General features: G+C 55.4%; 1 protein-coding gene across 4 annotated transcripts in view; it reads left to right on the plus strand.

Moving 5' to 3' along the window:
- The first annotated feature begins 2,966 nt into the window (after nt 1–2,966).
- The window catches only part of TOLLI (toll interacting protein), a 35,214-nt gene continuing 22,989 nt past the window's right edge, over nt 2,967–15,191 (plus strand). The window contains exon 1 of one of the 4 annotated variants that reach the window (XM_011721356.2): nt 2,967–3,135. In XM_011721356.2, coding sequence (XP_011719658.1) covers nt 3,103–3,135 — 33 coding nt within the window. In that variant the 5' untranslated portion in view covers nt 2,967–3,102. Of the gene's footprint in view, nt 3,136–3,233; nt 3,252–4,762; nt 4,817–6,600; nt 6,866–15,191 lie in introns of those variants that run through there. The other 3 variants (XM_071074037.1, XM_071074036.1, XM_024789118.2) reach the window with 3 other exon arrangements.

The following is a 15,191-nucleotide window of genomic DNA, read 5'->3' on the forward strand; positions in this document are numbered from 1 at the left end:
TCAAGACCATCCTGGCTAACATGGTGAAACCCCGTCTCTACTAAAAAATACAAAAAACTAGCTGGGCGAGGTGGCGGGCGCCTGTAGTCCCAGCTACTCGGGAGGCTGAGGCAGGAGAATGGCATGAACCCAGGAGGCGGAGCTTGCAGTGAGCTGAGATCCGGCCACTGCACTCCAGCCCGGGCAACAGAGCGAGACTCCGTCTCAAAAAAAAAAAAAAAAAAAGAGTTTCTCCTTGCTTTCTGTTATCAGCAGTATGAATATGACATGACTAAGTGTTTTGTTTATTTGTTTGGAATCCATTGCTTCCTAAATATTTTGTTTGGTGCCTACCATTAATTTGGATAATTATTGGCCATTATTTCTTCAGATTTTCTGCCTCATTCTCCTTTTTTCTTCTGGAATTCTAATAATGCATAAGTCAGATCATGTGGCTGTAAGATAAGTGGCCTAAAACAACACACACTTATCTCAGAGTTTCTGTGGGGGCAGGAGTTCAGGCACAGCTTAGCTGGCTTATTGTTGGGTCTTACGAGGCTACAATTAAGGTGTCAGCTGGGTTGCATTCTCATCTGGAGGCTTGACTAGGGAAGGATCAAAGTCCCCTCAGATTCTTGGCAGAATTTGTTTCCTTGAAGTTGTAGGAATTATGGCATCTTGCTTCTCACCCAGCAAATGACAGACCCTTGAGAATGAGTCTGCAAGCAAGATGGAGTCTTGTATAACATCAGGTGATCGGGGAGGGACATCCTATCACCACTGCCATATTCTGTTGTTTAAAAGCAAGCCACAGGCTCTGTCCACCCTCAAGACGAGAGGATTATTCAAGGATGTGAACACCAGGAGGCAGGGATCACGCATCTACCTTAAAACCCGTCCACCCCATAGGGGAAGAATATTAAGGCAAGAGCTGAATCTAGTGTTTAGCGGAGATCCTGGAGATATAGATTTTAGGATCATCAGCATATGGATGGCATTTAAAGGACTGAACTGGATGAGCTCACTGAAGATGTGGATAGAAAAGATGTACAAGGACTGAGGCCTGAGACGAAGCACCCTGATGTTAAGGAGTCAAAGTGTTACCAGTGTGCCCTGGGATCTTGTAATCTCCCAGGATAGAAATAGAGATCAGCAGTCGTAGCAGCAAGGAGAAAGAGAAAGCTTTATTTCACTTGTGCACAAGCAAGTCACCACCGTGAAAGGAAAACGGTGGGCTACCCCCGGGGTGGTGGCACGTGAGTTAGTTTCACAGGGAAGGGATTGGTCCAGGCATGGATGGGAGGGGTTTGTCTAGCGCTTCTCAGTTGCATTGCATGCTTCTTCATGCATCGCATGCAACATGCACATTTTAAATCTCTATCCCTAGGTGTGATTTTTAGCGTGAAAATGAGGAAGGGGTAATATAGTTGAAATTTAAGTCTAACTGCACATGTGGAACCCGGGGAAGTCCCTTGGCCCCTAAAGCAAGAACTTGTGCTTAATAGCTTCTTGGGTCTTGTGCTGTGGATTGGCTGGAAGTTAAGCTACAACTTAAGGAAGGGGCTTTCGTTCTTTTCCTCTAAACCCCATCAAAACAGGCAAGTGGCCAGGTTGCTGGTTTGAGGAGGAGAGACGGGTAACTGAGACTTGAAGATGTGGTCTCCGGGATAAGAGGAAAGTGAGAGACACATGGTGTCCTGGATGGGGAATGAAGAAAGCGTGTCTAGCAGGAATGACTATCGATTCTGCTGTAGTTCCCGGAGGACGAGGACTGAGAACTGACCACTAACAATACAGAGATCACAGACAAGAGTTTTTGGTGGAGTGGTTGTGTTACTGGTAAAGGGTCCTGATCCAGACCCCAAAAGAGGGTTCCTGGATCTTGTGCAAGAAAGAATTCCAGGCCAGTCCACAGAGCAAAGTGAAAATAAGTTTATTAAGGCAGCGAAGGAATAAAAGAAAGGCTACTCCATAGAGCAGGGTGTTCCCAAAAGTATAAGGAGGAAGGCGTCCACCTGGATACAACGCTTGTTTATATGCAAGATAAAAGCCAAAAAACATCACGGGGGAGACGTGCTGTACTACCTGGGCTCGTCAAACAAAGGATTGCTAATCTTTGCGTAACGCCTGTCCTCCGCGAGCATCTGTATCATGATCTTTAAAGCGAAACTTCAACTAAGAAGGCTTTTAGTTCTTAAGATACCCGGACATCAGGACCTGAGTCCCGGGTCTGCTGGGTAAACATTAACCTGTGCCTGTGACCGTAAACGCCCCATTCCTGGGGATGCAGCGAGCGAGGTTCGGCCTCAGTTTACCCAGCGCTGTTGGAGCTGGGGTCGCTCTGGCTGGAGCGCCTGAGCGCGGGGGGCGAGGTCAGGCCGGACTGGGGTTCGCAGCGAGCAGGAGGGTAGCGGGGCCCCTGCGGAGCGGCGCTGCGGGGAGGCCGAGGGCAGGGCGGGCTCGAACTCGGGCTCTTCTGGCAGCGGCTCCATCCCCGTTCCGTTCAGCCGGCAGCCGCCCCGGGGCGGAACCGCGCCCCATCTTTAGCCCTTTGCAACAGAAAGGCCCTTCCTCCCGCAGTCAGCTGAGGGAAAGATCGCGCTGGAGGGGATGTCGGGCCTGCCCCTGGTTTGTTCCGGGCCACAGTTCCCTCCCTTCTCCGAGCGGGCCGCACGGCCGCAGGTCACCCCCGCCAGGTGGCCAGGTCCTGCCGCCACTCGGCAAGGACCGAGGGGGAGCCAAACTGCCCAGACTGCAGCGCCGCCACACTCGGGTCCGCGCCGACGGCCGTCACGACTGGGCATGCGCAGACGGCCCCGCCGGGAGCCATTTCGCTGAGCTGCGGGGCTCGCGGAGAGAGCGGCTGCGCAGGCGCCGGGCAAGAGGCTGTGCCCGCCCGACACTGGAGCGCGCGTGCGCGAGAGAGCCGGAAGGGGCCGTACCTGGAGCGGCGCCTGCGCAGTGGAGTGGCCCCGGGGGGCGGGGCGCGGCGCCTGTCAGCTGACTGTGGCGGCGGCGGCCTCGAGGTGACAACTGTGTCCGTCGCAGGCTCCGGCAGGGGCGCAGGAGGTCGCCCGGCGCGTCACTCTCGGGTCGGCGAGCCACGGGGGCCGCCGCAGCACCATGGCGACCACCGTCAGCACTCAGCGCGGGCCGGTGAGGCCGCCAGGCGGGGGTCGGGCGGGGGCGGCGACCTGCGGCTGCGGGAAGGGCCTCGGGCCCGGGCTACTGCTCAGCGGCGGCGGGCGGGCCGGCTCCTTGGCTCTCCCGGGGTACGCGGGGCGCCCGGCCGGCCGGAGGGGAGCGGCGGCGTCCCCACCTCGGGGCGGGGCGGGGCGGGACGGACGTGCCCACGCTGCGGGAGGCTTGAGCTCCCGGTCGCACCCGGGCAGAGCTTTGGGGAGGCGGCCCCGAGGGAGGGGGCCTGCGCCCGTGGTGAGCCCCAGATGGAGGAGGGCCCCGTGCCCCATGGTCCCCCAGAGGAGGCAGGCGGCGCTCCCTAATGGTCCCCAGATGGAGGAGGGCCCCGTGCCCCATGGTGCCCAGATGGAGGCGTTCCCCGAGCTCTGATGGTCTCCCAAATGGAGAAGGGCCCCGCACCCTAATGGTTCCCCAAGTGGAGACGGGCACGCACCCTGATGGCCCCCCAGGTGGAGGCGGGCCCTGCACCCTGATGGTCCCCTAGATGGAGGCGGGCCCTGCACCCTGGTGGCCCCCCAGGGGGAGACGGGCCTACACTCTAGTTGGTCTCATAGATGGAGGCTGTTTCCTCTTTCTCCCTTACACAGAGGGAGGGTAGTGGTGACCACTTCTTGGGCCCAATTGTGTCCCCAGTTAGTGGCCACCGCGCAAAGCCTCAGTTTCTTCATCTGCAAATGAGAGGATAGGCGCCAAGAACTTCAGAGAACCTTTCCTGCTCTGAATTCTCTCCTGAGGGTTGCCTGTCAGTTTTTTCTATAGCATTAATATTGCAGGAGAGCTGGTGTAGACTGACTCAGAGATGATGGGCTCCTGGCATGAGTGGCCTCTGGGCTCACTGTTAGGGCCTTCTTGCATTGCTGTAGAGGAATACCGGAGACTGGGTAATTTGTAAGAAAAGAGATTTAATTGGCTTCTGGTTCTGCAGGCTGTACAGGTAGCATGGTGCCGGCATCTGCTCCTGGGGAGGCCTCTGGAAGCTTCCAGTCATGGCAGAAGGCCAAGTAGGAGCTTGCAAGTCACATGGCGAAAGCAGCAAGAGAGTTGGGGGTGGGGAGGTGCCACACACCTTTTAATGACCAGATCTCGTGAGAACTCCCTATCACCAGGACGGCACCAACCCACGAGGGATCTGTCCCTGTGACCCACACGCCCACCCTGCCAGGCCCCATCTCCAACGCTGGGGGTCATAATTCAGCGTGAGATTTGGCGGGGATGAAGATTCAAACCGTGCCACTCACTGAGGCTGGGCTGGGCGGGCTGTCCTGAGCGGCACAGTTTTTATCAACAGTGGCTCTGAACCTGCTGTGGGCGGAAAAAGTCCTTTTTAGGATGTTCCAAGGTCCCTGCACTCGTGCAGCCCAGTACTGGACGTGGTGGAGGGGTGACCAGGGCTCCCCACCCTTAACACTGTATCCACACGTCCTGGTGTTTCTCCTGAGGAGAGAATTCTTCAGGTAGAACATTTTTTTCTGTGTTTCGAATGAAGCCCCAGGTTTTGGACATAGACGCTTTTTCTGAGGACTGAAGGAGACCTCCTGACACTTTAGAGACTCAGGTGTGGAGCCTGCGGGTCGGCAGAGGTCCTGGACGGCCTCTGATGTCAGCATCTCCACCTCTTCATCTCCGCTCCACCACAGTGAGTCCCTGCAGGTGGTTGTGGCAGTGAGGTGCTCCTTTCTGCCTAACCGGAGGCTCATAGCAACAAGGGAACCGGCACCCTGCCTTTGTGTCCTCCTGGAGAGCCGGGGGGCATGGTGGCCGGGCAGGATGGCCCCTTCCTTGCTGTGTGGTCTGGGAGACATCCTCAGCCTCCTGGGAACTTGTCCCTCATCTGGAACCCCACTGGGGTGTAGGGCTGGGTTTGAATTCATCAGGTGCTGAGCACTCACGGAGCAGTGGGAGGCAGGCCCTTCCTGTTCTGAGGGCACCGGCGTGCAGTGCTGCTACGCCCGCGATGAGGAAGTGGGAGCGGCAGGAGATGTTCTCGCACGTAGGGCCTGTGCTGACAAGTGCTGAGGTGTTGTTAGCATCTCCTCTTGCCTGGTGCCTCCTGGGCTGTTTCCGTCACGTAGACGAGCAGGCACTTCAGGGGCACCCCCGCTGCCCAGTAAATGCCCAGTAACATCAGATCTGGCTCGGAACTGCCAGGGTCTCCAAGAAGGTGGTGTCAGCGACGGGGGTCTCGAGTGCTGCTTGGAGTACCTGTGACTTAATCAACCAGCGTTACCGACTGTGACGTTTAGGATGGCCACGATGCAGGGGCAACCAGGTGGTTCCTGCCACCGGGATCTTACAGGGCAGCACGGTAGACATGGCAGCACCTAAGGACAGCGGAGCCATGTGGTGACGGCGCGGTGGGTCTGTGATCTTAAGCCTTAGGTGCTAGGAGAGTTCGTAAATGGTGGCCTCACCAGGGCTGGGTGTTGGAGTGAGGACGTGACATCTCTCCTGAGCTTGGAGGAGGAATGGGAGTTGGGGGGTGGGCTGGGAGGGGAGTGCATGGAAAACAGAGGTGTGGGGTCTGGAGGTCGAGAGGAGGGAACCCCAGGGGCTGAGGATGGAGGGAGGCAGGAACTGGTGGCCGCAGGAGGGTCCTGGGCACAGGAGGGCTGGACTTGGCCCTGGAGTTTGTCGGGTCAGCGCAGCACTCTGTAAAGTGTTGCCCGGCACATGCCCACTGCAGGGCCCGCCTTGGCACCGGCCTGCTTCACTGAGCATGTGCCACCCCAGCCCCTCTGAATTAACTCATAGTGGGCCTTTAGCCAGTGTCTTGACACAGTATTTATCGTGTCCTCCACTTTCTGTTACCCTTGCGGTGCTGAGGAGGCAGGAGGTTAAGCAGGTGCTCAGCTTTCCAGCGGAGAGAGATGCTCCCCAGGGTGCGGGGGCAGGACTCTGTCTCGGGAGACCCTGACTGTGGTCTGGCCATTGCCTCACCCTGGTGGTGAGGGGAGACAGCAAGATCCCACGGGCTGTGAAGGAGCAGAGGCCACTAATGGGGCCCTGGGAGGTTCTTTTATCCTTGGGTAGAGGGAGCTTCAGGGGCCTGGGTGCGTAGGTGTGGAGAGGACGTGTGTGAAGCTAGCCAGCCCGTGATCATTCTGAGAGAATCATACCGTGTTTAGATCTTCAGGATAATGTTTCCGTGAATAGCCACTAAGGGATGCTTTAGCCCTGTGCAGTGCTTCCCTCACTTTTCAAAAAGGCCAGTGTTTTGGAAACATAACGTTTTTTCAATATAGTCTGCATATTATCAGAAAGCACGCAAGGAGTACCGTGTGAGCCCCTGCATTCTGCAGTGAGAACTCGGGACGTTTGCAGGAGACTCTGCCTTCAGCCACCGCAGCGCCATTGGCTAGAGAGGCCTCTTTGGTAGAGGTGGGTGCGCCTGCCGGGTCCAGGCTGCTCCTACTCCTTGTCCTGCTTTTGGAGGTGCTGGTTGACCATGGAGTCCAGCTGGAGGCGGCCTGGCCCCTCCTCTCCTCCCTGAGAGGCCTGTGCCTGTCCAGGTCCCCTCACTCTTCACATCGTTGATAATTCCTGCCGAATCGGTGACTTCATTAGGGATGGCAGAGGGTAGTTTCTGAACTTCATCACTTATTCAGTGTTTATTGTTTGTAAAGATTAGCTTTCCCCGTCAACCAGTGTCAGCCTGTTGTCCTGAAATACAGTTTGTGAAGGAAAGGTAAGTGAAATGCTTTTCCTTCACCTTCCCATACCTCAGGGAGAGAATTGGTTTTCCTTGTAGGTGTGCGTGGACTTTCTCTCCTGAGTGTCATGAGGAGCCCCTGGATTTTCCTGCGTCCTGTGTGTCTGAGCCAGTGGCACTCACCGGCTCAGGTGGGCCGTTGCTGGGTGGGCGTCCGTTCCTGCCAGCTGCACCTGAGCCAGTGGGGAACGCGCTCACCGCCTGCCCTTGCGTCCTTTCTCTCTGGGTCCCTGTGAACGTTTGTGCCGGGTTTTTTAGGCCGGGTTGTGAGTGTGGACAGGTGTAAATTGCTGTGCTTGCCTGGAAATCAGATCTCTTCACTGGGTGGGGACCCATGGGCCTCTTGGAAGATAAAGGCCTTTTGCCTTTAATTATTTTGTCTGATACTGGCATGGCCACTCCAGCTGTCTTTTAGAGAGTATTCACCTAGTATTTTTTCCTTCTTTGATTTTACATTTTTTTGAAAAGTCAACTCTAAGAAGTCTAACTAAGTCTTTTGATGGGAACATGCTAGTTTCATTTTTCTAGTTATAGACGTCTAGATGTATACACAGATTTACAGATTTTTTAGATGTTTTCGTTTGTGCTTTTATTTGTCCTACATTTTCTTGTTTCTTTTTCTCTCATTGCCTTCTTTTGGATTTATTAAACGGAGTTTTAAAAAATTCAGTTGTTTATCTCAAGTACATACACACTGTGCTGGGAAAGTGCAGGGGCTCTCCTGGAAATGGTAACATGCACTTATCAGCTTCTGCCGTGAGGGAGTCTCTGAGTGAACTCTGGCTCCGGAGGCTGCCCGACTGAAAAATAATTAAGTTAATCATTGTCTGTGCCGCCTCCTGATCCACGCAGAGACCTCGGCCGCCCCGTCCCGGCACAGGTGCTGCTGTGCCTTGTGTGGGCGCTGCCTCCCCTTGGGGCTCCCACAGGAACGTCCCGCAGGAACGTGTTATTTCTCTCGAGTCAGCGCTTGCTTGGATTCCTTCTGTGTTTATCTCTTTTCTTATCCCTTCTGTGTCTCAGGCCTTCCATTTGGGGTCACTTTCCTTCAGCTTCAGGTTCGTCTTTTAGAATTTTCTTTGCTGGCAAGCTTGATTTTTGCTTGTAAATGCCTTTTCTCTGTGTCCTGACAGCTATTTTTGTGTGTGTGGAACTCCGGGTGGATGGTCCTCCGGGTGGACGGTCCCTTGTCCTCAGTGCCTTGAAGGTGGGACCCTGCCCCCTCCCGGCTCCCAGAGTGGCTGCTGAGCGGTCGGGAAGTGGACGTCTCTTCCTCCGGTTCCTTCGTTCTTGCCGCCTCTTTGCTGCGTTCTGAATACGCTGCTCCTGGCTTGCCTCCCAGTTCACTTGAGGCCTTTTTTTTTTTTTTTTTCCTACATGGAGTCTCACTCTGTCTCCCAGGCTGGAGTGCAGTGGTGCAATCTCAACTCATTGCAACCTCCACCTCCTGGGTTCAAGCGATTCTCCTGCCTCAGCCTCCCGAGTAGCTGGGATTACAGGCGCCTGCCACCACGCCCAGATAATTTTTGTATTTTTAGTAGAGGCGGGGTTTCACCATGTTGGCCAGGCTGTTCTCGAACTCCTGGTCTCAAGTGATCTGCCCGCCTCGGCCTCCCAAGATGTTGGGATTACAGGCGTGAGCCCCTGCGCCTGGCCCTAACCTCTGTTCATCTGGGCCTCTCACACTGTCCCTCGACCTGCCCAACAGGCCCCTGGTTAGGCCTGCTGTGCAAGCGTTTCCTGTCCCTGAGTCACTGTCTCCAGATCCTGCAGGCCCTGCCCTGGCGCGCCGTGCTGGTGAGGACTGCCCTGCTGCCCTGCGGGAAGTGCAGCGTGCCCCTGCCACCCGGCCTTGCCCTGTTTCTGTGCACAGCGCCTCCTGCCGTCAGCATACGGTGTAACGCGTGTTGCTTCCCATTTGTCTTCCACTGAAGTGTGAGCACCACAGGAGCAGGGGTCCTCCAGCACCTTACCATGGAAGCCTCAGGCGCACAGTGGCACGCAGAGGCTGCTGCGGCACGCACCCCGGGCCCGGCGCCCAGGGCCTGCCGTGTCACACGCCATCCCTCTCTGGATCTCTGTCCGCCCTTGGCCCGCTGCTTAGCTGGCTTTTGTTTCGTCTGAATGAGGACGGGTTTTCCGCCTCTGCCTTGCTTGACCGTCCCAGCACTTAGGATGCAAGGCTGTGTGCCATGGAGTTCCTGGCGGAGACCCCATTTAAAGCCGCTTGTTCTGTAGTCAGCTTTTATGGTTTATGCTTATTCTCATTCCGTCCTGTCCTCTTCTCTTTCACCCTTTTCCAGCCTACACGGGTTCGTTTCAATACTGTCATCTCCCAGCTTCCCTTATGAAAATTCTAGTGTTCGCTTCGAGACTTCAGCAGAGCCGGAAAACCTCCTGCATGTTGGCTTTGAAGCGCCTGTTGTGTTCTGTGTAATTAAAGGAAGAGGGGAGGGGGCGGTAGGAAGAGGGAAGGTAAGACAAGGCACAGCGAATGAGTGCTCAGCGAGGGCTCCTGGGAGGGGACTGCTGAGCGGCTGTGCAGGGAGGATGTGGGAACTGGGGACACAGTCACCACTGCCCGTCCACACTGGCGTGGGAGCTGCCTTGCCAAGAGCAGATGCATGAAATGCCACTTGTTTGCTCAAGGGTTGTTTATTGAACATGCCAGTGCCAGGAGGCTGGCGTAGAGCGTGAGGGCCGAGGCTGGCTGGAGTGGGTTTTGGGGAGTGCCAGGAGGCTGGCGTGGAGCGTGAGGGCCGAGGCTGTATGGAGGGGGTTTTGGGGAGTGCCAGGAGGCTGGCGTGGAGCGTGAGGGCCGAGGCTGGCTGGAGTGCCAGGGGCTGTGGGGTGGGGGACTGGTGCAGCTTTTGGATGTTGGTGCTGTGAAGGGTGGTAGGTGAGGGAGCCAGCAGCTGGGTGGGCGTGGGGAATTGCAGTTTTCCTTCCAGCCTCATTTTGGAAAATGCTAAACCTACAGGGCAATGGCAGTGGCCAGCGGTGAGCGTTGGTGAGTCCTTCACCTCTGCGGGGCTCCCCTGTTGGCCATGAGTGTGCAGCGCGGGGCATGTGCAGGCCGGCCCTTCAGTCTCTGAAGCTCTGTGCACTGAGGGGTCAGTCAGCCGGGCAGAGGGACCGCGAGGGCCACCCAGGGTCTATCCTGACTGCCCGCGGCCCTGTGTCTCAGCCCTGGTGCACGTTCCTGCCCTCTCGCCCCCTGGGTCTGGATGGGAATCACAGGTGTGCGGGCGTCAGGTGGATGGGCCATTTCTCTTGGGCCAGACTGAGCTCAGACCTGGGTGTGAACCTGGCAGCCGACGTTCCCCTGCAGAACCGTGGCATGGAGCAGGCCCCTTGCAGGGCCGGCCCCTCAGACGCAGCAGGGAGGCTGGCGATGACCTGGGCTGCAGGTTCTCAGCTTCATCTGGGCCAACTGTGCCGTTCTATGTGAGTCCTGGGGCCCTGGCGGAGTCTGGAGCTCCCTTCCCAGCAGACTCAGACCTCAGACCTCACCCAAGAGTCTTGTGAGACTGACTTCCGCCCATATCCCCAGGTCTTCTGGTTACGGGGTTTATTTCTCTCTCGTTTCGTTAGCTTCCTCTGTCCCTTTAGCCACGAGCCTCGCCCAGGTCTTCCTGCTGTGGGTCCCAGCTCTGAAAGTCACGTTGAGTCATGGCTGCGTTAGGAACTGGTGAAACCCGGGGCTCGGGGTACAGAGTTTCACTAGTTGGGCTTCTGTGTTGGGGCCTCCATGGGCTGGCTTTGTGGCTTCAGCAGCCCTTAATGCTTTTTCTCAATGTGGGGGTGATACTGACCCTGAGAGGGCAAAAGGGGTTCTTGGGGGAGGAAACTCCTGGGATTTGACTGCTGTGTGTGCCTCCCCAGCTCAGCTCCTGGATTTTTTGTTCCTTAGTATTTCCTTGTCCCCTGTGTTTTCTGGGTGTCCCCAGCATGTGGATCCGAAGTTCTCAGAGGCCCACGACACGTGTGCGAGCTCAGGCCTGCTGTGAGGTGGGCGGGGAGGGTGGGCAGGCGCCCGCGGATGCCGTTTGTGTGGGATCCTCAGTGCTGGTGTGAGACTCTGGCTCGGAGAATTGAATGAGAATCGTTGACATTTTGTGATTTAATTCCACTAAATGCATTTAGCCCATCGCTAATGATGTCAGTTTGCTCAAAGCATACCAAGCAGCCAGTTAAAAAGTACTTTCTCACATCAAGCAAAAGCTTCAGTTCACTAAGGATAGTTTTCACTGTGTTTATATAAGTTGTTTATTTGTACGTGTGATTTGATACATTACAATTAATGTAAATAAATTACACTCAACGCTGCTCAGCATATAGTCATGAAGTGTTAGAAGCGTTTTAGTTTTTAATTGAACTTAATTTGACTTAGTTATGCTAACCTGGCATTAGCGCTGAGACTCGTTAGAGCCTTGCTTGCAGTGTTTACGTGCCAAGTGCAGGTGCACGCATGGCACACAAACACAAACAGCAGCTCCACAGCCTTACAACATCATGGGGTGGGGATGGTGAGAAGGTGTAAAAAGGCTCCACAGAGGGCCAGTCATGGAAGTGGCCAGGAGACCCTGGCCTCCTGCCGCCCGCACGTGGCCAGCCATGCTCCCGGGGCGTCCGTGGTGCGGCTCCTCAGGTTGATGCCTCCTGGCAGGACTGAGGCCAGGACAGCGTGTGTTCAGGGCTGCACATCCTGGGCTGAACAGGGCTCTTCCTGGGCTCTGTTGGGCAGAAAGTGGGGCCTCAGGAAGCAGCGGCTCTCTCAGTTGGAAACATGTCACAGGAATATTCACAGTGGGTGCTTGTTTGTGTGCTTAAAAAGAAAAAATTAGCTTTGGGTTGACTACACACGTTACATGACAAAAAAAGAAGAATTAAGACTTTATTTCTGTGCCAAAAGTAAAACTTAGACTTGAAGGGAAATTGTTTTAAATTAGAAGTGAATTTTGGCGATCTCTTTTCTTTGATGTGGAAAGGTGCTGCAATGGTTTGAGCTCTGGCGTCAGCAAGGGAGGAATGGTCGTCAGTCACAGGCGTGCGTCGTGATCCTCTGAGAGCACCACAGGGGGAGGAGAATCAGCAAGTCCAAGAAATGTGACGTTACATTTTTAAACTGTATTTTAAACGGACTAATATTTATAAAAGTAGCTTTTATTTTCAGAGAAGATAAAACACAGAGAGCTTTATGGGATGAGAGCCCTACACTGTCCTTTTTATTTTAAAAGTAATTCACGAATGTGGTTTTAAAAAAGTTTCTAAAAATAACTAGAAGGATATGAAAGTATAAATAAAGAACCTTCCCTGCCCGTGTCCCTCGAGTTCCATTCTCGAACGCTCCTCCAGAGCTGGTCTCGACAGAGGCCTCCTTATGGCTCCCCCAGCATGTCGTGCTGTGCCTCCGCCTCCATCCCCCGGTCTCCTTGTGTTCCAGGCAGGGGCTTCCGGCTCCGGGTGAGGCCGCGTGTCCCTGCGCTGGGTGGATGTGCCTGGCTGGTGGACGGGGGTTTTGACCGCACAGGGGATGCAGCCGCAGGCATCCCGTGGTCACGTGCCCAAGCGAGCGCTGACATGGACTGGTTCCCAAAGTGGAATTGTCAGCCTTCACACAGGCGTTTAAACTCACTTGTTAGTGTTGAACTCAGTATGTACATCTTTTTTTTTTTTTTTTTTTTTTTTTGAGACAGAGTCTCACTCTGTCGCCCAGGCTGGAGTGCAGTGGCCAGATCTCAGCTCACTGCAAGCTCAGCCTCCCGGATCTACGCCATTCTCCTGCCTCAGCCTCCTGAGTAGCTGGGACTACAGGCGCCCGCCACCTCTCCCGGCTAGTTTTTTGTATTTTTTTAGTAGAGACGGGGTTTCACCGTGTTAGCCAGGCTGGTCTCGATCTCCTGACCTCGTGATCTGCCCGTCTCGGCCTCCCAAAGTGCTGGGATTACAGGCTTGAGCCACCGCGCCCGGCCAGGATGTACATCTTGTACATGGAAGCAAAACTCTAGAAAAATATCCATTATGTATCACGAGTAATCATTTTTGTTTTCATATTTCCAAGCCTTTGAACCAGGGTACAGCATATATTTGTACGTGACCATTGAAACATCTCCTCCATCGTAATATGACAAAAGTAAATTTTAGGATTAGCACTGAATTTAAAAAATAAATTCAAAATAGATGTTTGCGGAGTGTCATCACTGAAACGATAGGGTTTACTTCAGCACCTGGACCCCCCTGTGACTCATGGAGCATGAACTGGTAGAACTCCCTCCTCCCCGTTTGAAGGGCTTCGCTCTCAGTTGAGAAACGAGGGCATTGCAGCAGCCGGCGAGCCGCCTCTCCCTCGTAGGCGGGGCAGCAGGTTGCATAACCAGTGTTTGTACGGGGAGGACTGAAGCCCTCTCCTCCCACTCCTCTCTCGTTCTTGCTCTCTTTAGATTAAGTGGAATATTTTTCTGAAAAACCTTGAATTTTGTAGTGTTCAGTTTTAGGTGGAATTGAAAAGCTGGCACAAAGAGGTCCTGTGTGTCTCACCCACGTTCCCCGGCCGACGCTCCCCTCCCCGGGAACAGCTCTCCCAGCAGTGGTGCCGACCTGGGGCGTGACTGCCGGCTCCAGGTTTTGTTTGGATGTCCTGGTTTTTCGATGACTGTCCCCTGCTGTCCCAGGACCCCACTTTGCATTTAGCCTTTGTGTCTCCGTCTCCAATCTGGGGCCGTGTGTCAGGCTTCCCTTGTGTTTTTGGGACCTTGACAGTTTGAGGAGGACTGACGGGTCAGGGATGTTGTCAGATGTCTCTTAATCGGGGTGTGGGTTTTGAGGAAGAAAGCCCAGAGGTGAGGTGTGCGTCATCTCGGGGAGCCGGATGCACCCTTGCCACGTGGTGCTGGCCATGGTCCCCGGGCTCCGTGGGCTGACAAGCTCCATCCTTGGGGGCTGCTTCTCCCCTTTCCGTGTTCTGTCCACATGGCTTACGTTAACAGCCCTCGTTTCCTCTTTGTCGTTTTATGGTTAAATCTTTGTTGGAGACGACACTTGATCATCTGGCCTTCGGGTATAGTTTTATTTTCTCCCAGCAATGAGCTGGGAGCGAGTCCCGTTGTCTCGAATGGACACGCAGAGTGAGGAGATGGAGCGGAGCGCCGGGTGCCTCCAAGTACCAGGACAGCCCGGAGCCAGAACAGCCAGGGACCCACAGTGCTCCCTCAGAGGCCTCTGTGAACCCCACTTCCACACACCCCTGTCACCACCCACACTCTCTCCCTGACCAGCTTCTCCATGCTTCTGTTTCTGGGACACGAGCCGCCTGTCTGTCCCCCATATGTGCCCAGGAGGACACGAGCCGCCTGTCTGTCCCCCATACGTGCCCAGGAGGTTATGAGCCACCTGTCTCCCCCATGTGTGCCCGGGAGGACACGAGCCGCCTGTCTGTCCCCCATATGTGCCCAGGAGGACATGAGCCGCCTGTCTGTCCCCCATACATGCCCAGGAGGACATGAGCCGCCTGTCTGTCCCCCATACGTGCCCAGGAGGACATGAGCCACCTGTCTGTCCCCCACGTGTGCCCAGGAGATGCAGTGCTTTTCCTGCCGTGTCCCCGGAGCTGTGTGTGTGGCACGGAGGAAGCAGTTGTCACAAATAAACAGAAATTTGGCCTGTGTATATTAATCCCGAGAACTTGGTTAGCACGAGTCTGTTTCTGCAAGATAACCCATTCCTGGTGAGCAGACAGAGCTAGTGATAGAGTCTGCGGACATGGGCTGTGCCAGGGCCCTGTGAAGTTGGCAGGGAGGCGCATCCTGCGTGGCCAGGTGTCCCCCAGGGAGAGAGCTCTGGGCTGTGAATTCCTTTGGGAGGCAGGTGAGGGGCCCTGGCCTTTTGTACCCCAGTGTCTCCTGTGTGCCAGCAGGAGCAGGTGCTTAGCATCTCGTGCCACGGGGCCTCTCAGCGCCCTCCTAAGCCAGAGCTTGCTGGTAAGCTGTACAGCGCCTCATGAGAGGCTGCCCGGAGGAGGCTGGCCTGGGACTCCTGGCATGGGCCCGCTCCCCTCAGGCACCTCGGCACCCTCCTTGCTTGTCCGTCAGGGGGTCCCTTCAGGCCCTGGCCTGTGCCACACCCTCCGGAGGTGAAGCCGGGGCGCTCTGCTGTTCTCACAAGACGGCTTCTCTCACGGGGCAAAGGTCACTCGTGATGTGTCCCGGTCAAAAACGGGGTAAAGTGTGGGGAAAGGCACGAAGTGTGTGTTGATTCTTAGAGAAGAGCGGTTGAGCACACACTGCGCTGGCTGCTCGGGTTG

The sequence above is a fragment of the Macaca nemestrina genome, chromosome 12 (assembly GCF_043159975.1).
Source record: "Macaca nemestrina isolate mMacNem1 chromosome 12, mMacNem.hap1, whole genome shotgun sequence".
NCBI classification, from domain to species: Eukaryota; Metazoa; Chordata; class Mammalia; order Primates; family Cercopithecidae; genus Macaca; species Macaca nemestrina.